This window comes from Scyliorhinus canicula, chromosome 8 (assembly GCF_902713615.1).
Source record: "Scyliorhinus canicula chromosome 8, sScyCan1.1, whole genome shotgun sequence".
NCBI classification, from domain to species: Eukaryota; Metazoa; Chordata; class Chondrichthyes; order Carcharhiniformes; family Scyliorhinidae; genus Scyliorhinus; species Scyliorhinus canicula.
In genome coordinates, this window is record NC_052153.1 from 165,632,012 (window position 1) to 165,655,862 (window position 23,851).

Below are 23,851 nucleotides of genomic sequence, written 5' to 3' on the forward strand. Positions count from 1 at the left end.
AAATTAACTTATAGACTCTCCCAAAGAATGTTTTAGGGAGAAAAATCATGAGAGACTGGAACACGAACAGGAATCTCAGGAGAATCTCATGATCTGCACTCTACCTGCCAAGGTAAGCGAGAGAGCATCCCCACCTCTTCAGGTCCCCTCTCACCTCCGTTCACCAAGCTGGCAAAATTCAATTTGTGCATCAAGGCCCACTCATGTGCCACCTGAATACCAAGGTACCTGAATTTAGTTTTAGCCAGCTGAAATGGCAATGTTCCCAAATCTGCGCCCCTACCCTGGGAATTCACTGGGAAGACTTCACTCTTGGCCACATTAAGTTTGTACCCCGAGAATGATCAAAACGTCATTAACAACCCCACACATGAGAGCGGGTCCAAAACATAGAATTTACAGTGCAGAAGGAGGCCATTCGGCCCATCGAGTCTGCACCGGCTCTTGGAAAGAGCACCCTACCCAAGCCCACACCTCCACCCTATCCCCATAACCCAGTAACCCCACCCAACACTAAGGGCAATTTTGAACACTAAGGGTAGTTTAGCATGGCCAATCCACCTAACCTGCACATCTTTGGACTGTGGGAGGAAACCGGAGCACCTGGAGGAAACTCACGCAGATAAGGGGAGAAGGTGCAGACTCCGCACAGACAGTGAACCAAGCTGGGAATTGAACCTGGGACCCTGGAGCTGTGAAGCAATTGTGCTAACCACAATGCTACCATGCTGCCCTCAATAACAAATGCAGCAACAAATCGTCCTCACAAAGGGACACACTCTGCTCTCTGCCCCCCCCCCCACCTTTCAATGCCACCTTTATTCCTTCAACTACGTAAGTGCGATGGCCAGGGGTTCAATAGCTAATGCACATAGCAATGGGGGCAACAGGCATCCCTGTCTCGTGTCCCTATGCAGCCTGAATTATCCCGGGTTCAGCGCATTCATCCTTACACTTGCCATGAGGATCTTATATAACAATCTCACCCAGGAGATAAACGATGGCCCAAACCCAAAGCCATGGGCAGCACGGTAGCACAAGTGGATAGCGCTGTGGCTTAATAGCGCCAGGGTCCCAGGTTCGATTCCCCACTGGGTCACTGTCTGTGCGGAGTCTGCACATTCTCTCCGTGTCTGTGTAGGTTTCCTCAGAGTGCTCCGGTTTCCTCCCACAATCCAAAGACGTGCAGGTTAGGTTAAGACCCCCACTCCACCCAGCTTCCTGAACATCTTCGTCACGAAGTCATTGGCAATAGTGCCTTCGACCCCCTCCGGCAGCCAAACTATTCTTAAGTTTTGGTGCCTGGATCAATCTTCCTGATCGTCCACTCTGGTCTTCAACATAATGTGGCCCACCACCAGCATTGTTACCTCTGCATCAGAGACACGATCCAGTCGCTGTGGTCCGAGATTGCCTACTCTACCTCCCGAATCGCCGCACCATACGACTCTGCTCGCTTCTCCAAAGCCCTGTGAAGAGGAGCTACTGTTGCCTCAATCTCCCTGGGCAGGACCTCCTGCATCTCCTGCCGGTGCTTCTTTAATTCTTCCAAGATGAACTCCATTAACTACTCCATAGGCAGTGGGGTGGAAGATGCCGACACGGTCAGTTCTGGCATGTTTTCCTTCACTGCGTCACGAGGGTCATCCAACTCTTGAGCAGGGGCTTTATCCCTGCTTGGTATTGTAACCCGCTGACATTCTCCATCAGAGGAGAAACCAATACGCTTCAATTTCTTTATTCTGTTTTCCACCAAAACGCCTGCTAAACGGGTTAAAAAGGCCAAAACCGAAGCCTCCAAGTGGGAACGGTTATATTACATATAAATATTACTCATTTGTCTTGCCGAGTTGTATTTAACTTGATGATAAACAGTCAAAGTCTTCCAGTTGATGACAAATTATTTATTGAGTGACAAAATAATGTACTTGCGAGTTCTTTCACTTTAATACTTTGACTAGTAATAGAATTAACTAAGATTAGATTAAACTAATAATTATGATAATACACTACACTCTGATCTGTCACGTCTTTACTCTAGCTGCACGACACACACACTAACCTTCAGAAAGAGCAGGAATCTCCTGACATAGTTTCTGTTAGTGTTGCCATCTAGTGATCACCTGTCTGTACTGACTGCACATTAACTAATTATGTATTAACATATATAGATATCACCACAGGAACCACCTTGTGTGTGATCGATCAGCTGATGGACACCACCGGAAGTCCCACTAGAAAGCATTCCCAAAAGGGAAACAGCAGTAATGAAGTGTGACAGCGTTAGGAAGATGGCAACAGCAAAACAATGAAAAACAAGGTTCAGGTAGAAGCATCGGGTTTCACGGGTTTTACCAAATCAAAGATGGGTGGTGATGTGGACAAGTGCCACCTATTTTAGAGGGAAAGCTCTGGGCTTCGAGGAACAGATCAGAAAAAAATATAGATTTTTCAGAAGAAAGAGAAAAAGCCAAACTTTGACCGTCGATTCGTTGAGCAACTTCAACAGATCAATCCATTAAGCAGGTTAACTGAAGGTCAGAAATCACACCTAGCATCGGAACTTGTAAGGTTTGTGGAACACAGGAAAGGGCCTGTACCAATTTTAAAACCGGAACTCAGAGGAGTTCAGGCTGCAGAGCTCACCATGTAGGACATGGGGATAGAGTGGGGAGAGAACAGAAGATTCTCACAGCTTGCGATGGGAGCTAAAGCTGTTACAAATTGGTAATTCAACTGAATTTAACTAGACCATTAATTGAAGGGCAGTTGGGAGAACCTTCCGATACCATTAAAAATGGCGGGAAAATTTGGTGTGATGGGCTCATTTGATGAAGACTCAAAGAACTGGAAATGCCACTCAGAAAGATTCCATTATTATATCCTAGCCAATAAGATTTCAGAAGATATGAAGGTCCCTGCATTCCTCAGTACAATTGGAAGCAAAACTTTCAATTTGTTAAGAAGCTTGGTTCAGGCCGAGAAACCAAGAGATACGACATATCGAGAATTGGTTACAAAATTAGAAGACCATTACGCACCAAAGCCGTTAATTACTGCGAACAGGTTTCAATTTCAATGAAGGAATCACTTAGTTAGAAGGGGAAAATATTGCGCTGCTCGTCGCAACCCTCAAGCAACTTGCAGAGTTCTGCAAATTTGGTGTCGCGTTAGACCACGCAATTAGAGATTGTTTGGCGTGTGGTTTGAAAAATTAGGAAGAACTGAAGCCGAACGTACTTTTAATCCAGGGTGGTTCACACCATTTTTGGGTAGTGCCAAAGCTGAATTGACAACCTATATAATTGGAGGCAGTATGGGGGCTGCCGTCTCCACAACTTCTGAGATAATCTACAAACGGAAACTTAATCACTTGCCTTTGAAACCAGCAGATGTGATCTTAAGTCACAGACAAGGCTGAGCTGAGCTAAGTGAACAAACTGCAGAGCTACCACTCTGTGCTCCAAGGAGGTTTTCCAGCTCCCTTTAGCTACTCTTGGCTGCAAAGAACTAAACTGAACTGGAGTGCTGTAAACAACTTAACTGATTCAAAGTTAGACTAAGAAACCATAATGGAAAAATACAGCAGTGTTTTTGAAGACACAGGGGTCCACGAAAGGATTAAGAAAACTAGCTAGACAAAATCACCCTATGATCTGGGAAAAAGCCTGCAATTCCTTTCTTTGTGAAGATCCCATTAAATCTAAAGTGAAATTAAGGGTACGATCCAATGGCCACACTGCACCCGAAAAGTAGCTCACCACGGCGCAGCTTGGCTGATAGAAGCTGGCAGAGCCCGTTCCCGGGATCTACCCGGTGCTCACAATGCCTCATGAGATTGAACGCAATCTTGCGAGACGTTCCTATGCAAATCCTGCCCAATGTGGGTGGGATCATGTTTTAGCAAATCTGAGTTACCTGAGGCGTTGGAGTGATCTCCTTAGCCTCAGAGACCTCAGGTGAACGGCATTAATACTGGTCGCCACAAACGTGGACCAGATGGAACGGCACTTGTGGGGGTCTCCCAGGGGATTGGATGCCTTTTGGGCAGGGTGGTATCCTGGCACTGCTGGTGCCACCTGGGCACCCTGGCACTACCAACCTGGCATCCTCGCAGTGCCACCTGGGTGCCAACCTTGCACTGCCATGGTGCCCAGGTTGGCACTGCCAGAGTGCCAGGTTGGCACCGTCAACGTGCCAAGCTGACATTTCTGTGCGCTAGCGATTGGGTTTGAGGTGCCTGTGTGGGTGTTTGGGGGTGGAAGGGGGGGCGGACGCCCTCCCATAGTTGATTGGGGGGGTGGTCGAGTCAGGGCCTCGCAGATCGGGACACCATGATCTCTTGCTGCACTGAGGAATTCCGTCGAGCAGAGCTCCTCAGTTTACAAAACGGGACTATGTGCGGCCTCGGCTGCGCGTTCCCCACTTAGACCCCTTATGGGAAACTGTGGCTGGACAGCAGCTGAGGTGGACTCCAGGAGTTGAACAGTGACAGGTGGGGAGCATGTGCCTTTTGGAGGCCTGTGGAAATTTGGTCCAAAACTGCAGACTGAAGGGTTTTCAGATCTACCTCCTGGATGAGTAAAACAACCAAATTTCCACTAGGGAAATACATACCCTGCAGAGAGAAGTGTAAGGGGATGGACATAACTGTTTGTGACACTATCACTCTACCACTGGCTCTACTAGGCAGAGCTGTATTGTATACAGCACGGTAGCATAGTGGTTAGCACGGTAGCATAGTGTTTAAATCACAGCTCCAGCATCCCAGGTTTGATTCCCGGCTGGGTCACTGTCAGTGCGGAGTCTGCACGGTTTCCCTGTGTCTGTGTGGGTTTCCTCCGGGTGCTCCGGTTTCCTCCCACAGTCCAAAGATGTGCGGGTTAGGTGGATTGGCCATGCTAATTTGCCCTTAGTGTCCAAAAAAAAGGTTAAGTGGGGGTTACTGGGTTACAGGGATAGGGTAGATAGGTGGGCTTGAGAAGGATGCTCTTTGTAAGAGCCGATGCAGACTCGATGGGCCGAATGGCCTCCTTCTGCACTGCAAATGATTCTATGATTCGATGATTGCATCCTTTTCTGATATTGGCACTGAAAATGTCACCCCACCATAAAGGACAGTGTTAGCATTGTTGCTTCACAGCGCCAGGGACCTGGGTTCGATTCCCAGCTTGAGTCACTGTCTGCGGAATCTGCCTCGTGTCTGCGTGGGTTTCTTCTGTGTGCATTGGTTTCCTCCCACATGTCCCGAAAGACATGGGGTGGAATTCTCCGACCCCACGCCGGTGCGGAGAATAGCGGGATGCGCCGTTTTTTCCTGCGACGCTGGTCCGACACGCTCCCGCTATTCTCCCCAATGCGCAAATTTTTCCTACCGCCTTTCCCGCGAATAACCCCGTCAAATTGCCCGAAACGGCCAAAACCGGCCTCCTGCTATTCTCCGGCCCAGATGGGCCAAAGTCCTGACGTCGGCACGCAAGTTGAGTACGCTGGCTGACACACCTGCTTTTCAAATTCGGCAGCCAGTCGAGGGAGGGAGAGAGAGAGAGAGGAGGAGAGAGAGGAGAGAGAGAGAGGGAGGGAGAGAGAGAGAGGGAGGGAGAGAGAGAGAGAGGGAGGGAGAGAGAGAGGGAGGGAGAGAGAGAGGGAGAGAGAGGGAGAGGGAGGGAGGAAGGGAGAGGGAGGGAGAGGGAGGGAGAGAGAGAGAGAGGGAGGGAGAGAGAGAGAGGGAGGGAGAGGGAATGCGGGGGAAGGGGGGTGGGGGGGAGAAGGCGAAGGGGGGAGAAGGAGAAGGGGGGAGAAGGAGAAGGGGGGAGAAGGAGAAGGGGGAGGTAGGGAGAGGGGGAGAGAGAGGGGGAGAGAGAGAGGGGAGAGAGAGAGGGAGAGGGAGGGTGGGGGGAAGGGGGGAGAAGGAGAAGGGGGGAGGGAGGGAGAGAGAGGGGGCCGCTCGAGCCTTTTTACAACGCGGAGCGGCGTCATTGTGGCGTCATTCGGGAGTCGCAGCCTTTTTGCGTCATCTGACGCGTGACACCCGCGGCCCCGCATGAATAGCTCGGGAGCGGGGCTGTATCGGGTCGTCGTGAAGCTCGGCCGATTTCACGACGGCCATCTCGATTTTTATCTGGAGCGGAGAATACCGTCCATGCTGTTTCGTGAATTGCACATTCTGAATTCTCCCTCAGTGTACCCAAACAGACGCTGGAGTGCGGCAACTAGGGGATTTTCACAGTTATGACATTGCAGTGTTAATGTAAAACTTTTTAAAAAATTTTAAAAAAATTTTAAGTCATTTAGTTGAAGTGGATTTGATGGCTGAAGCCACTAATGCAGTGATCTATTTCTATGGTACAATTTAGTGAGTACATTCTGGCAACACAACTTGCACACGTTACTTTAGTGTGAAAGTGCAAATCAATGTTTTACTTTGAAAATTTACCGTTCATCAGTAGCCCTATGCAAAAAAAAATTCAGTTACTGTTGCACTTGGCCATACCTTTGTGTCTTTTACAACATAAGCATCTGGAGCATGTTCATATGATGGACCTATGGTAAGATTAGCATACCTGCAAAAATATTTCAAAAATATTTACAGTCTGTCCCAGTTAGACATACCTTATTTTCAGTTATTCATAAGGATCTAAAGACTGATTCTATGGGTTCAGTTTTTAGGCCCAGTTGGATGTGAGTGCGAGGCAGGCAGACATGGAATTTCACCTAACCCACAGCATGCCAGATCCCTCACTTCAACCCGCCCCCATGCCAAAACCTGGTGAGATGAGGGCACAGCACGACCTGCAAGCAGAGGGTAGCCAATTCAGCTAATCAAAGACCTATTAAAGCCTACTGTTGGAGGCTGACCGAGAATTTCCAATTGGCCTACAAATCCTCAGAGGTGGGGAACGGCGCAGCTGCCTGAAGGTGACCTCTCAACTTGGGGGCTGAGAGATCTTCCTTCCTGCCTGGGTTCATGGAGGGGTGCCCCACACATAGTGACCAGACTGCTAATTCTATTTTGTATTTTGAGTTTAAAGACGGGGGAGGGAGGTTGCCTCCGTCTTGGGTCATTCTCTCTCGCAGCCTTCTTCTGCGGCTGAGCTCGATCATCACCTATTGGCCCAAGAACTTTGAGAGGCTACATGCCACCCTTAATAGGATGGCGAATCTGCCGTCCAGTCACTGGTTGGCCAATTCAATGACTGATTGTTCCCTAAGATTTTTGACCCCCAATTGAGAGCCTGCGGTGGGCTCACAATCCTTGCTCCATGGTCTTCCTATAGAAAGGTTATTCCTGAACAACAATTTATACAGCACCTTTAACATAATGAAACATCCCAAAGACGCTTCACAAGAACATTAGGAAACAAAATTGGGCAATGAGCCACATCGAGAGATATTAGGCCGCATGACCAAAAGCTTGGTCAAAGAGGTATGTTTTTCGGAGTGTCAAAAGGAGAAAACTGAGATAGCGAGACAAAGAGGTGTAGTGAGTTCCTGAGCTTAGGGCCTAGACAACTGAAGACATGGCTCCCAATGGCAGAGCAATTAAAATTGGGATGCTCAAAGTCAGAAAGGCCAGCAGGGATGGAGGAGATGACAGAGATAGGGAGGGGCAAAGCCAAGCAGGGATTTGAAAACAAGGATGAGAATTTTAAAATCCAAACAATGCTCGCCTGGGAACCACTGCAGGCCGGCGAGTGCATGGGGGTGGGGGATAGGGCACAGAACTTGCTGCGACAAGACCTGGGCAGCAGAGTTTTAGGTGACCTCAAGTTTGCAGAAGTCAGAATGTGAAAGACGAGCACTGGAATAGTCGGGTTTAGAGGTAAAGATGGCACGATCGAGGATTTCAGCAGCAGACGAGCTGAGACCGGGGGAGTTTGGGGGGGGGGGTTTAAATCGGACCATGTTTCAGAGGCGGAAATACGTAGTCTTAGTGATGACAGGGAGCTCATTGTCAAAACTAGGGTAGCAGCAAAAGTGCTACAGTTGGCCTTCACCTCCCTGATGGAGTGAAGGAAAAGTGGTTACCATAAGGGCTACCATTCCTGATTACCATTTAATAACGTCTGCTGAGCAGTGCAGATGAGTGGACATCAGAAAGACAAAGCACAACTTGGCTGCTCCCCTTCACTTCCACCGGCAAATAGCTTCCTTGTGGTACTGTCTAGGAACACGAGGCAGTGCCTGGTGGAGAGAAGGCAAGAAAGGTGGGGAAGAAAGAAGACAATTCTGTAAATAAACAAACTGATCAGCTGGCTTAATGTGTTTCGGGGAGCTTAGATGGGGATACGCTGTCACTTCTCAATTGCTATGAGATATTCGCTTACCCAGAGCCAGTTCCTAGTTTTCCAGGGTTGGTGAAAAAGTTTTTATTTTCTGGAACAAAAGGCAGTTTTGGCTTAGCTAGCCCGCTGAAGGCTTTGTACGAACCACTGAATGTTCCATAGTAACTGCCCAATCCAGACCTGAAGAAATACAAGCCAATGTGGAAAACATTTCATTAGATTAAAAGGAGCTCGTAATGTTGCAAGGGGAGTAGGAGTGTTCTAGAAACCAGCAAAGAACAACCAAAACATTTATAAAAATGGAAAAAAATAGAATGAGAATTAATCTTAAACTTAGTCTATGATTGTGATGCTCGGGGGAGTAAAGGAATATTGTATCACAATAAAACTTGTCATGTCTTAACAATTTTTTTGCTTGTTCTTAAAACTAATTAGCAGCCCTGTTATGTTCCTCCACATTTTCTTTAGAAATTAAAAAGTTATGGGGCAGAATTCTCTGCTGGCGGGATTTTCCATTGCGCCGATAGCACACCCACACCCGGGGATTTATCGACGGCGTGGGGCTGCCCACAATGGGAAACCCCATTGGCCGGCAGACGGGACGGAGAATCCCTCTGCCAACGGGGGTGCACAGCACCGGAAAACTGGTGCGGAGGGACGGAGAATCCTGCCCATGGTCTTTTGAGCCAGGATTACATTCTGGCATCTTCCCGTCCAGTTATGACATCAACTGGGATCATAACAGATGGCAGCAAGCTACAGTATCCCGCCATTTTACCAGAAGGCGGATAGGAGTTGGGTTAAATTGCCACTAGAGGCCAACTAGACTGACAGGCCCAAAATGTCAGGGACTAGCGCAGCTTCCTGGAGGCAAATTCCCAGTGAAAGGCCTGGGGTAAAGAGTTCCAGGCAAGCTTTGAGGACCTCCTCGCCTGCCTGTCCAGAGCTGAGGCCACCTGGTAGAGGAATTGCCCACCCAATGTTGGCTCAGTTTCAATTTTTGAATTGAGAATTTTAGAAAATTAGAGAGTGGGTGCCTTAAGACAAAGATGTTCTCTTTCTCTCTCTTTCCTTCCAAGCTGGAAACCCTCACTTTGGCTCCTTCATCTTCAAAAAGCCACCTTGGGCCGTTATTGTAGGGTGTTGGATACCATTTGTTAGGTCTTAATGAGGTTTTTGTAGTCTTAAGTAGGTTAACTGTCTGCACTTATTAACTATAAGAATTAAGAACATAAGAACTCATAGAATCACAGAATTTACAGTGCAGAAGGAGGCCATTCGGTCCATTGGGTCTGCACCGGTCCTTGGAAAAAGCACAGCACCTCCACCCTATCCCCATACTTCCACCCTATCCCCGTAACCCCACCATACCTTTTTTGGACACGAAGGGCAATTTAGCACAGACAATCCGCCTATCCCTGCACATGAAATGAAAATGAAATGAAACTGAAAATCGCTTGTCACAAGTAGGCTTCAAATGAAGTTACATCTTTGGACTGTGGGAGGAAACTGGAGCACCCGGAGGAAACCCACGCAGACTCAGGGAAAACGTGCAGACTCTGCACAGTGACCCAAGACGGGAATCGAACCTGGAACCCTGGCGCTGTGAAGCCGTTGTGCGAACCACTCTGCCACTGTGCCTCCCATTGTGCAACTGTGCTGCGCATAACTAGGAGCAGGAGTAGGCCATCTGGCCCTTGAGTCTGCTCCGCCATTCAATAAGATCATGGCTAATTTTTTTGTGGACTCAGCTTCACTTACCTGCCTGCTCACCATAACCCTTAATTCCTTTACTGTTCAAAAATCTATCTAACTTTGCCTTCAAAGCATTCAACGAGGCAGCCTCAATTGCTTCACTAGGCAAGGAATTCCACAGATTTACAACCCTTTGGTTGAAGAAGTTCCTCCTCAACTCAGTCTAAACCTGCTCCCCCCCTTACTTTGAGGCTATGCCCCCCAGTTCTAGTTTCACCCGCCAGTGGAAACAGCCTCCCTGCTGCTATCTTAACTATCCCCTTCATATTGGGCGGCACGGTAGCACAGTGGTTAACACTGTGCTACCGTGATATTGGTACTGAAGATGTCACCCCACCATAAGGGACGGCACAGCAGCACAGTTGCTTCACAGCACCAGGGAGCTGGGTTCAATTCCCAGCTTTAGTCACTGTTTGTGTGGAGTCTGCACGTTCTCCCCGTGTCTGTTTGGGTTTCCTCCAGGCGCTCCGGTTTCCTCCCACAGAAAGACATGCTGTTAGGTTAATTGGACATTCTAAATTTTCCCTTAGTGTACACGAGCAGGCGCCGGAGTGTGGCGACAAGGGGATTTTCACAGTAACGTCATTGCAGTGTTAATATAAGCCTACTTGTGACACTAATAAAGATTATTATATTATAAGTTTCTATAAGAACTCCCCTCATTCTTCTAAATTCCAATGAGTATAAATATTATAAATAATAAATCAAATCAAAAGTATAGCCCCAGTCTACTCAGTCTCTCCTCATAAGCCAATCCTCTCAACTCTGGAATCAACCAACTGAATCGCCTCTGCAACCAGTCCAATACCAGTACATCCTATCTCAAGTATGGAGAAAAACTGTACACAGTACTCCAGGTTCGGCCTCACCAGTACCCTGTACAGCTGCAACATAACCTCCCTGTTTTTAAACTCAATCCCTCCAGCAATGAAGGACAAAACTCTATTTGTGTTCATAATTACCTGCTGCACCTGCAAACCAACTTTTTGTGATTCATGCACAAAGACACCCAGGTCCCTCTGCACAGCAGCATGCTGCTATTTTTTAACCATTTAAATAATAGTCCATTTTGCTTTTATTCCTACCAAAATGGATGACCTCACATTTACCAACATCGTACTCCATCTGCCGGTTCCTTGCCCACTCACTTAATCTATATTCCTCTGCAGACTTTGTGTCCTCTGCACACTTTACTCTACCACTCACCTTAGTGTCATCTGCGAATTGTGACATGTCACACTTGGTCGCCAACTCCAAATCATCTATGTAAATTGTAAACAATTGTGGTCCCAAAACTGATCCCTGAGGCACTGATTAGCAACCAGAAAAACATCCATTTATCCCGACTCTTTCATAGAATCATAGAGTTTACAGTGCAGAAGGAGGCCATTCGGCCCATCGAGTCTGCACTAGCTCTTGGAAAGAGCACCTTACTTAAGCCCACGCCTCCACCCTATCCCCGTAACCCAGTAACTGCACTTAATCTTTTTGGACACTAAGGGCAATTTAACATGGACAATCCCCCTAACCTGCACATTTTTGGACTTTGCTTTCTGTTAGTTAACTAGTCCTCTATCCATGCTGATACATTGCCCGTAACACCATTCACCCTTATCTTATGCATAGCCTTTAGTGCAGCACCTTGTTGAAACATTCTGGAAATCCAGATACACCACATCCTCCAGTCCCCTGTTGTCCACCGTGCTAGTAATGTCTTCAAAAAATTCCAATAAATTAGTTAGACATGACCTGCCTTTCATGAACCCATGCTGCGTCTGTCCTAATGGGGCAATTTCTATCCTGACGTCTCGCTATTTTTTCTTGGATGATAGACTCAACATTTTCCCCACTACAGTAGGTTAACTAACCGGTCTATAGTTACTCGCCATTTGTCTACCTCCTTTTTTAAACAGTGGCATCACACTTGCAGTTTTCCAATTTGCCGGAACCACCCCAGAGTTCAGCAAATTTTGTTAAATTACCGTATTTGCTATTTCTCCCCACATCTCTTTTAGCACCCAGGATGCATTCAATCAGGGCTAGGAGACTTGTTTACCTTTAGCCCCATTACTCTAGATGCAGCAGGACAAAAATAGGTTGGAGACTTGGCAAGAGAAATGGCAAATGGAGTTTAATCCAGACAAATGTGAGGTAATGCATTTTCGTAGGTCTAACATGAGTGGAAATATACCGTAAATGGTAAAACTCTTAGGAATATAGAAAGTCAGAGAGATCTGGGTGTGCAGGTCCACAGATCTTTGAAGGTGGCAACACAAGTGGACAAGGTAGTCAAGAATGCATACTGAATGCTCGCCTTTATTGGACGGGACATCTGTAAAAAAACTGGCAAGTCATGCGATAGTTGTATAGAACCTTGGTAAGGCCGCACTCGGAATATTGCGCACAATTCTGGTCACCACACTGCCAGAAGAATGTGGAGGCTTTGGAGAGGGTGCAGAGGAGGTTTACCAGGGTGTTGCCTGGTCTGTAGGGTGTTAGCTATGCGGAGAGGCTGAATAATTTTCATTAGAATGATGGAGGTTGAGGGGTGACCTGATAGAGTTCCACAAGATTATGAGGGGCATGGATATGGATAGGGATGGGCAGGCACTATTTCCCAAGGGGGAGGGGTCAGTCACCAGGGGGCATAGATTTAAGGTCCGTGGGGCAAAGTGTTTTTAAAAATACAGTACCCAATTATTTTATTTTTCCAATTAAGGAGCAATTTAGCGTGGCCAATCCACCTAATCTACACATCTTTGGGTTGTGGGGTGAAACCCACGCAGACTCGGGGGAATATATAAACTACACACGGACAGTGACCCAGGGCCGAGATTCAAACTCGGGTCCTCAGTGCCGCAGTCCCAGTGCTAACCACTGCGCCACATGCCAACCTCCGTGGGGCAAACTTTAGAGGAGATGTGCGAGGTAGGTATTTTATGCAGAGGGTGGTGAGAGCCTGGAATATGTTGTCACGGGAGGTTGTGGAGGCAGATACATTAACGGCATTCAAAAGGCACTTTGACAAACACATGGATAGGATGGGTATAGAGGGATACGGCACAAGGAACTGCTGAGGGTTTTGGCAAAGGTTGGTATCATGACCGGTACAAGCTTGGAGGGTCAAAGGTCCTGTTCCTGTGCTGTATTGTTCTTTGTTCCATATTTGCCCAACACTACCTCCTTAGTGTTAATGATTGTTTTTAGATCCTCACCTGCCATAGCAATCAATTATTGGCATGTTATTTGTGTCTGAGAAGACCGACTTAAAATACCTGTTCATTGCCTCGGCCATTTTCTCATTTCCCATTATTAAATCCTTCTTCTGATCCACTAAAGGACGAATGTTTTACCTTAGCCACTCTTTCGTTTGATATATTTGTAGAAACGTTTGCTATCTGTTTTTATATTCTGAGCTAGTTTACTCTCATAATCCATCTTACTTTTCTTTATAGCTTTTTCCATGGCTTTGAGTTGACCTTTAAAGATTTACCAATCTTCTAGCTTCCCACTAATCTTTGCCACTTTGTATGCATTTTCTTTCAAGGTGATACCCTCCTTTACTTCCTTAGATATCCATGGCTGATTATCCCTTTTCCTATATAACTTCCTTTTTACTTTTGCTGAGCACTGTGAAAAATTGTTTGAAAGTCCTCCACTGTTCCTCAATTGTCCCAGCATAAAGTCTTTGCTCCCAGTCTACCTTAGCCAACTCCTCCCTCATCCCACTGTTGTCTCCTTTGTTTAAGCAGAAGACACTTGTATTGGATTTTAACTTTTTTTTAAATAAATATTTTTATTCTCCTCCTTTTTCACATTTTCAGCCAAATTTACACCCATCAACAAACAATCAATGGTCACAAATATAATGTCAATCCCCTGACCAACAATTCCTACCTCCCACCAACCCCCAAATAACCCTCAACATTTTAAGTAGAATCAAAGGAAAGAATTTAGGAATCCATCATCCACCCATACATAGTCACCAACACCATACAGTCTAACCACTTCTTGTCCCTCCCAACCCCTCCCCTCCCAATGTTCGATGTCATCCAAGTCTTGAAAGTGCATAATAAACAAAGCCCATGAATTATAGAACCCTTCCATCAACTCAAACTTCACCTTCTCGAATGTTAAAAACAGCAACAGATCCCCCCACCACGGAGATATCCATGGCTGATTATCCATTTTCCTATATAACTTCCTTTTTACTTTTGCTGAGCACTGTGGAAAATTGTTTGAAAGTCCTCCACTGTTCCTCAATTGTCCCAGCATAAAGTCTTTTGGAGAAACTGACCTGCACCCCAACAGGATTGGCCTTTGGGTGATCAGCGAGGCGAAGGCTAAAATATTTTCCGCACCCACTTCCAACCCGGGCCAATCCGATACCCCAAATATGGCCTCCAGAGGACCCGGCTGACGCCTCACGTGTACCACCTTCGAAATTACCCTGAACACCACCCTCCAATACCCCTCCAGCTTTGGACAGGACCAAAACATATGAACATGGTTTGCGGGCTCCCTTCCTGCAATGTTCACAAACATCCTCTACGCCCTCAAAGAGTTGGCTCATCCTTGTCTTTGTGAGGTGCGCCCTATACAGCCCCAACCTCACGCACTAAGTTGAGGCATTCACCCTCCGGAGCACCTCACACCACAACCCTTTCTCCATGCTCTCTCCCAACACTTCCTCCCACTTTGCCTTAATCTACTTCAGTGGTAAGGGGAGCGGGTGGTTCTGGTTAATGTGTACGCCCCCCAACTGGGACGATGCGGGCTTCATGCAGCGAATGTTGAGCCGGATCCCTGGACCTTGATCTTGGGAGGGGATTTCAATACTGTGTTGGATCCGGCTCTGGTTCGTTCAAAGTCAAGGACGGGCAAGAGGCCGGCGGCAGCCTCAGTGCTGAGGGGTTCATGGATCAGATGGGAAGGGTAGACCCTTGGAGGTGTTTGAGGCCAGGAGGTAGGGAGTTTTCCTTTCTCTCCCATGTCCACAAGGCTTACTCCCGGATTGACTTTTTTGTTCTCAGCAGGGTGCTAATCCCGAGAGTGGTGGGGGGCGGAGTATTCGGCGATAGCCATATCAGACCACGCTCCGCATTCGGTGGACCTGGAGCTGGGGGAGGGGAAGGATCAGCGCCCACTGTGGAGGTTAGATGTGGGGCTTCTGGCAGAGGAGGAAGTATGTGGGCGGGTCCGTAGGGGTATAGAGGGGTATTTGGAAGCTAATGATAACGGGGAGGTGCAAGTTGGGGTGGTTTGGGAAGCGCTTAAGGCGGTGGTTAGAGGGGAGCTGATATCCATTCGGGCGCACAGGGAGAGGGCCGAGAGGGAGAGGCTGGTGGAGGAAATGGTAAGGGCGGATAGGAGGTATGCGGATGTCCCGGAGGAGGGGCTTTTGAGGAAGCGGCGCAATCTCCAAGCGGAATTTGACATTTTAACCACCCGGAAGGCGGAGGTGCAGTGGAGGAGGGCACAGGGGGCAGTATATGAGTACGGGGAGAAGGCAAGTCGGATGCTGGCCCACCAGCTCCGGAAGCGGGAGGCAGCGAGAGAGATAGGGGGAGTCACAGATGCAGGAGGGAACCTGGTGCGGAGTGGCAGGGACATTAATGGGGTGCTCAGATCCTTTTACGAGGGGCTGTACCGGGCAGGCCCCCTTAGGGAGGTGGGCAGGATGGAGGTGGCGTCCTGTGTGGGTACGAGTTTGGAGGCATTGGTGACGGCCCCGCACCCATTCCCCCCGGCAGGATTTCTGGATAAGCTGGAGTTCCCAAGAGTGAAGGATGAGCGGGTGGAGGGTCTGGGGGCCTCAATCGAGTTGGAGGAGCTGATGGAGGCTCTGGGGAGCATGCAGACAGGGAAAGCACCGGGACCTGACGGGTCCCAATGGATTTTATAAGAAGTTCTCAGGTCTGCTGGGCCCGTTGCTTGTGAGGACCCTGAATGAGGCGAGGGATGGGGGGGGGTTTTGCCCCCGACGATGTCTAGAGCAATAATCTCACTGATCCTGAAGCGGGATTAGGACCCCTTCCAGTATGGGTCTTACAGGCCGATTTCGCTCCTCGACATGGACGCAAAGTTGTTGGCTAAGATACTGTCCAGGATGTTGGAAGATGTGGTCCCGATGGTTATCCATGAGGCCCAAACGGGGTTTGTGAAGGGGAGGCAGCTGAATGTTAATGTGCGTCGGCTTCTTAATGTCATAATGATGGCGTCGGCGGATGGGGAGGCAGAAATAGTAGCATTGATGGATGCGGAGGTGGGGGGGGGGGGGGGGGGGGGGGGGGGGGGGGGATTTTTCGGCCTATAAGTTCAATGTGGGGAAAAGTGAGCTGTTTGTGCTGCACCTGGGGGACCAGGAGAGGGAGATAGGAGAGCTCCCATTGAAGAGGGCGGAGAGGAGCTTTAGATATCTTGGGGTCCAGATAGCTAGGAGCTGGGGGGCCCTGCATAGGCTAAACTTTTCAAGGCTGGTGGAACAGATGAAGGAGGAGTTTAGGAGGTGGGATGCGCTGCCACTCTCTTTGGCCGGTGGGGTCCAGTCAGTTAAGGTGACGGTGCTCCCGAGGTTTTTGTTTCTCTTCCAGTGCCTCCCCATATTGATTGCGAAGGCTTTTTTTAGGAGGGTTAATAAGAGTATTCTGGGGTTCGTGTGGGCGCGGAAGACCCCGAGAGAGAGGAGGGTTTTCCTGGAGCGAGGCAGGGAGGTAGGCGGTTTGGCATTGCCCAACGTGTGTGGGTATTACTGGGCTGCGAACGTGGCAATAATTCGTAGGTGGGTGATGGAGGGGAGGGTGCCGCATGGAAGAGGTTGGAGGTGGCGTCCTGTGTGGGTACGAGTTTGGAGGCATTGGTGACGGCCCCGCACCCATTCCCCCCGGCAAGGTACTCTACGAGTCCAGTAGTGGTGGCTTCCCTCAAATTTTGGGGCAGTGGAGGCGGCATAGAGGGGAAGTGAAGGCCTCAGTGTGGGCCCCGTTACAGGGCAATCACCGGTTTGCACCAGGGAGAATAGATGGTGGGTTTTTGAGTTGGCATGGGGCAGGCATCAGGCGGATGGGGGACATTTTCCTCGAGGGGAAGTTTGCGACTTTAGAGGAGTTGGAGGGGAGGTGGGGCCTCCCCCCTGGGAATGCTTTCAGGTATATGCAGATTAGGGCGTTTGTTAGGCGGCAGGTGGCGGAGTTTCCGCGGCTGCCGCCAAGGGGGGTGCAGGATAGGGTGCTCTCAGGGACGTGGGTCGGTGAGGGTAGGATCTCGGCAATTTATCAGGTGATGCAGGAGGAGGAGGAGGCCTCGGTGGAAGAGCTGAAAGCGAAGTGGGAGGAGGAGCTGGGAGAGGAGATAGACGATAGGACGTGGGCGGACGCCCTGGGGAGGGTGAACTCGTCCTCTTCTTGCGCACGGCTCAGCTTAATTCAGCTGAAGGTGCTGCATAGGGCGCACATGACTGGGGCCAGGATGAGCCGGTTCTTTGGGGGAAGAGGACAGGTTTGGGAGGTGTTCGGGAGGCCCGGAAAACCACACCCACATGTTCTGGGCATGTCCGGCGTTGGAGGGGTTTGGAAGGGGGTGGCGGGGACCTTGTCCAAGGTGTTCGGTTCCAGGGTGGAACCAGGCTGGGGGCTCGCAATCTTTGGGGCAGCATCGGAGCCGGGAGTGCAGGAGGCGAGAGAGGCCGGTACCCTGGCCTTTGCGTCTCTAGTAGCCTGGCATAGGATTCTTTTACAGTGGAGGGACGCGAAGCCCCAGAGCCCGGAGGCCTGGGTTAACGACATGGCCGGGTTCATCAGGCTGGAGAAGGTCAAGTTTTCCCTGAGGGGTTCGGTACAAGGGTTCGTCCGGCGGTGGCAGCCCTTTCTCAATTTTCTGGCAGAGGGTTAGAGGGTGGTCAATCTCAGCAGCAACCCGGGGGGGTCTGTTCAGGGGTTTGTTTTTGCGACTGTTTGTTTGCTACTTTCTTCTTTTTTGTATTGATATTAATTTATTGCTTTGTATTGGGGAGGGGGGGGGGGTCCTTCTTTCTGTTTATTTCTATACCTTGTTTATTTTATTGTTGGGAGAAATTTGTTGTTGAAAAATTTGAATAAAAATTATTTTAAAACAAAATCTACTTCAGTGGTGCCTTCTCTTCGCCCAGAATCGCCCCCATAAATCGCTGACACCATCCCCTCCTCCATTCCCCCTGTCATCAGCACCTCCTCCAACAAGGTGGAAGCAGGCGCCACCGGAAAGCTCCGTATCTCCTTCTTAGCAAAATCTCAGACCTGCATACATCTAAATATTTCCCCTGTCCCAACCCATATTTATTGTATTTTACCTTCTCACCCTCCATCTGTATTTTAAATTTAACCATACTGTGATCACTCCTTCCGAGAGGATCCCTAACTATGAGATCATTCACTATTCCTGTCTCATTACATAGAACCAGATCTAGGATAGCTTGGTCCCTCGTAGGTTCCATTACATACATTTGAGGAAACTATCGTGGATACATTCTATGAACTCCTCCTCAAGGCTGCCTTGACCGTCCTGGTTTGCTCAATCGACATGCAGGTTAAAATCCCCCATGATAATTGCCGTACGATTTTTATATGCATTAGTTATTTCTTTGTTTATTGTCTGCCCCACCATGTTGTTATTATTTGGTGGCCTATAGACTACGCCTATTAGCGATCTTTTCTCCTTATTGTTTCTAATTTCCACCCAAATGGATTCAACCTTTTTCTCCAGAGAACCTACATCATCTCTCACTACTGCCCTGATGTAATTCTTAAATATCAGAGCTATGCCACCTCCCTTACCTGCCTGTCTGTCCTTTCGAATAGTCTGATACCCCTGGATATTTAACTCCAGTCATAACCACCTTGCAACTATGTCTCTGTAATGGCCACTAAATCATACTCATTCACGATGATTTGTTCCGTCAACTCACTTACCTTATTTTGAATGCTACGAGCATGTAGGTAAAGTGCCCTGATGCTAGTTTTTTTACCTTCTTTTTGAATCCTAACACCTCCATTAATAACATTTCCTTTTTTTAAAATTAATTTAGAGTACCCAATTCATTTTTTCCAATTAAGGGGCAATTTAGCGTGGTCAATTCACCTAGCCTGCACATCTTTGGGTTCTGGGGGCGAAACCCACGCAAAGACCACGAATGTGCAAACTCCACACGGACAGTGACCTAGAGCCAGGATCGAACCTGGGACCTGGGCGTCATGAGGCTGCAGGGCTAATCCACTGTGCCACCGTGCTGCCATCATTAATAACATTTCCTGAGTTCTTCTTCCTTTTAACTTTTTTCAAAATTTCGGCTGTAGTTGAACCCACCTCCCTATGTGGTAACCTGTTGCTTTGCTTCCTATTAACCAATATACTTCCTGTAGTTTTACCCTTCCCTCCCCCCCAATTGCTAGTTAAAGTCCTTGAGACCACCCTATTTATCCTTTCTGCTAGAAATCTCTCCTGGCTTTCCCCGCTATGGAAATGAACTCTCTCCTCTCTCTCCGTGCTATTTAAATAAACTCTCTCCCAGTGCTCCCCCCCAATTGAATTACCTCTTTTACCACGGTGCAGTGGTCGGCTAGCTCATCTTATGAACTCACTACTCTGTTTCCGCACTATTTAAATTAACTCTCTCCTCGCTGTTGAAATGAACTCTTGCCTCTCTCTCCGCACTATCTCTCTCCACGCTATTTAAATGAACTCTCTCCTCTCTCTCCGTGCTACTTAAATTATATCATATATACAGTATATATACTGTAGCAGTTAAAGTTAGGAGCTGTCTCCATGCTTACTTGTGCACATGGTTCAGTCCAACACTCAACTGGCCCACTGGGTGTGGATCATGTGTTCTGTTACATTACTCTGTGGGCGGTACTGTACTAAGACCCACTTAACCCTATGTGGCAGATCCTAATACTAGCCCCCCCCCCCCCCCCACCCGAGTCTTTATCTGACGTACTTCAAGGTTATTCTAAATTACCCCATGAATTTATCTCATTATTATTACCCGATCTGTCTCCTTCAGGCCTCCAAGTTCATAGGCTCAGGCGGCCGGAAGGCCTTACAACTCATCTATCTCTCATTCACACTGTGGGCGGAATGGTCAGCATTGACGTGCCTGTAAACTCTGTTGACTTGGAGGTTGTTCGGTCATCTGGGTATGTTTTTATCCTCTTTTTCCATTCCTTGGCATTGGACCACTCTTTGGCCATTCGGCAGTTGTGGGCCTAGGTAGTTGTTAATTTATTCCCTTATTTCAGGGGTGGATAAAGGCAGTATTTATTCCCATCACATTGTTTACCAAAATTCTGATCATTTTCTTTTTTCCCCCCCCCCATTTGTGATTTGTGCTTAAGGGCGGAATTTTACAGGCCCACCCGCAGGCATGAACTTCTGTCTGGCCCTGCCTCTGCCACGTAAAATTCTGCCCTTTGAATCTTTCAATTCAAGTCTGCAACAAATCCGGTACGTTGACTTGTATTCTTGTATACGCTTAACAACTTCCCCTGAACATTCAGTTTGTTTTGGATTTTTTCTTCCATGGTCACTATCTACTCCTTTGACTCTATAAATTCAATCCTCAGATCTTCAGTCCGTTCTGTAGAATTCGCCTTTCTGCTTTTAAGTCCCAATTTGCTCTTCCACACTTCACATCTCATCCATAATGTTGATCAGATTGGACCAAAGTTCAGCTTTGATTGATAATTTTGCTTTAAAGCAACTATTCTAATTCATCAGCAATTCATTCTCCTGTTCATCAGGTTTTATTTGAAGATCCATTTTTGTTCAATTTGTTTCCACAAGTACATCAATTAATCATTTTAAGTACTCTTTCAAGTGTTCTACTTCCCCTTAGCTGCATTCTAGTGTTCTCATTAGTTCGCATTTTGTTTCATATTTCATACATGAAAGTTGGTTCGCGACAATCTTCATTGATCATTCAAGCTTGCATTCTGTAATTGTGCTTCTGCTAACTGTTTTTGGAGACTCCTTATGCTCTTTTGTGCAAACTTCTACTTTCCCTTGCCATTCTAGGTTCTAGATTTTCATCTCTTCACAAATTTCCACTGAAGGGACAACGAGGCCTCAGAGACCTCCGCCACTTTCTCCCCTTCTGCAGCTTGTGGACCTTCTGAATCTGATGACGCTCCCTTGCTCATCTTCTGCCTAGTGTCATATCCAACCGACATCACTCAAAAGAGGGGATCTTATTCTATCATACTGCACCAATTTCTTCCCAAAAATCCCCCGTTAACCAAGCAGAAAGAGCAAAAAGAAAAACAAATCCCCAGGCAGGAGCCACCGCGTGTGCGACTGTTCACCTCATAGCTGCCACCGGATGTCCTGCTGCTGAACTTTTTTAACAAAAAGAATAAAATGTTCAATAAACAAGAAAAATAAACTGCCAGACTAAAATGTTGGAAAAATCTTAGTTAAAATAATGATTCAAATATCTGTCTTATACTCAGGGTAAGTATATGGGGCTGAATTCGCCACACCCCGACGGCGAAATCGCAGGGAGAGAGAGAATCCATTCGGGTGCATGAAATCGGGACTGGCGTGGGTTCCCCGATTCTCCAGGCGTTGAAAAGCGGTGTACTCGGAGAGTACGCTGCGCCGCATATCACCTACCTGCGGCCATTGCCGGAGGCTCGCCCTGCCATTCTCCGCCCCTGACCGGCCGAAGTCCCAACGGCGTGGATCAAACATGGTCATGCCGGTCAGGATGCTCGTGGGATATAGTCCGCCCAGGTCGGGCCGTTGGAGGGCCGGGGGGGGGGGGGGGGGGGGGGGGGGGCTTATACAGGGCTGGGCAATATTGGGCGGGCAGTGAGGGTCGCGCCCACGGGAGGGGGGAGGGGGCACGGGGGGGGGTCTATTTTTAATGTCCAGCTCCACGGTCAGAGTCGCTATGGAGCACGGCGCGGCCGCTGGAGACCGCCGCCGTGCGCATGCGCGGCCTCCGACCTGGAAGTGCTAGGGCCCATATCTGCAGCAAAAGCAGCGAGATTTAGGCAGGTTCCCTGCCAGCCCCCTGCAGGACTTGGAATATGTGGCCCTTTTACGCTAGTTTTTCTGGCATGAAAGGGCTACAGTTTTTACGACGGTGTGTGGACATAGTCACAAAAACAGAGAATCCAGCCCATGGTATGTGAACAAGCTGGCCAACTGTGGTCAGCCACATTACACTCCAAACTAAATGGCATATGACCAAAGCAGATTCTATGGATTTCGCAACAACCCACCCAGAAGCTTGTCACGCCGCACCGTGCTCCATGGCGACTCAGACCACGGAGCTAAACATTAAAAATAGACCATCCGCTCGGCTGTGACCCAACTGATCTCGCTGGCACTTTCTCATTAGGGTTTCTAATCTCCACATTTGGAGAAGTTGCCTTGGAATTCTCTCCGAATGTCACTCCCACTTGGGTGGCTTCAACCAGGATTCATGTCCAGGGTTTCAATCTTGCCTTCTGAAATTCCTTTCCTCTGGATTCTGGCTATACTCAAGCTCACCGTGCAAGCACACTTTCATATCTTTGGCCATGTCAAGCAGAATACCACGGAGTCAGGAAACTTCAGCTGCCCTCTTGGATCTTCAGGGTTTCTCTCAAACCCAATTTGCTTCAAGTCTGCTCCTCTTTGATTCAGAGCCTATTGCTCTGCTTCTTTTTCTCAACTTTACTTAGCAGCGTCTGTTTCTGCTCTCTGCCCTTGTCCCTTAAATGGGACATTGTTCTGGGACCTGTTTCTGCCCCACTCACTGGTTTGGGGATCTTCTTCTTCCTTTGGACCTTCTTTCTCTCTGTCGCACACCCTCGCCCCGCCCCCGGGACTGTTCGGGTCACACGACCAGTTTCACATTTCTTCTTCTTTTGCTTCTGTAATATGTGCTGGGCCAGCTCTGGCCTGAAGACGGGAAAAGCCACTAACTGAGCATGAGCCCCTTTCCTGGTTGATGCATGTGTGAAATCGACAACCTGCGCATGTGTGGCTAGTTCATGTACAGAGGTCTTGAGGCCCACCGGGATCTGGAGTTCCCAAACTCCTGATCTAAACTTAAGGCAAGTACTGAGTTCATTATGGGGATCGAAGCTGAACATCCATTTATGTATGTTCTCTGATTTTTTTTTCACGTATGGAACGATTGGTCTGGACTGAACGCAAAACAATACTTTTCACTGTACCTCGGTACACGTGACAATAAACAAATCCAATTCAATCTTCCTTTCTATTGGGTATGACTCCAACCAGTGTAGAGCTTTCTCCCAGTGGGGATCGTTCATTGGCTAGGAGCATGGCTAGTTCTGGAACACATGTCCTCAGTACTGTTGTTAGAATATTATCAGGACCCATAATCTTTGTAGTATCCAGTGACTTGAGCCGTTTCTTGATATGTGGAGTAAATTGAATTAGCTGAAGGTTGGCTTCTGTGTTGATGGGGTTTAGCTCAGTTCACTGAACGGCTGATCCATGGTCAAGAGGGAGGCCCACAGCGCTGGTTCAATTCCTGTACTGGCTGACCCACAGCGCTGGTTCAATTCCTGTACTGGCTGACCCACAGCGCTGGTTCAATTCCCGTACTGGCTGAGGTTATTCATGAAGGCCTCGCCTTCTCACCCTTGCCTCTCGCCTGAAGTGTGATGACCCTCAGGTCAAATCACCACCAGTCAGCTCTCCCCCTCAAAGGGGAAAGCAGCCTATGGTCATCAGGGACTATGGCGACTTTACTTACTGGTCAGATAAATACTAAAAGGTTCTTCACTGTGTCCAACAAGATGTTAAGCCAGACCTCA

At 48.2% G+C, this 23,851-nt stretch overlaps 1 protein-coding gene across 2 annotated transcripts in view; it reads right to left on the bottom strand.

Annotated features, from left to right (window-relative positions):
- c8h4orf47 (chromosome 8 C4orf47 homolog) overlaps positions 1–23,851 on the bottom strand; it is a 49,384-nt gene that overhangs the window by 21,649 nt on the left and 3,884 nt on the right. For both annotated transcript variants that reach the window (XM_038805647.1, XM_038805646.1), the window contains exons 4-5: positions 8,328–8,465; positions 6,494–6,563 (exon numbers count right to left, since the gene is read on the bottom strand). In XM_038805647.1, the coding sequence (XP_038661575.1) occupies positions 6,494–6,563; positions 8,328–8,465 (208 nt within the window). The remainder of the gene's footprint in view (positions 1–6,493; positions 6,564–8,327; positions 8,466–23,851) is intronic.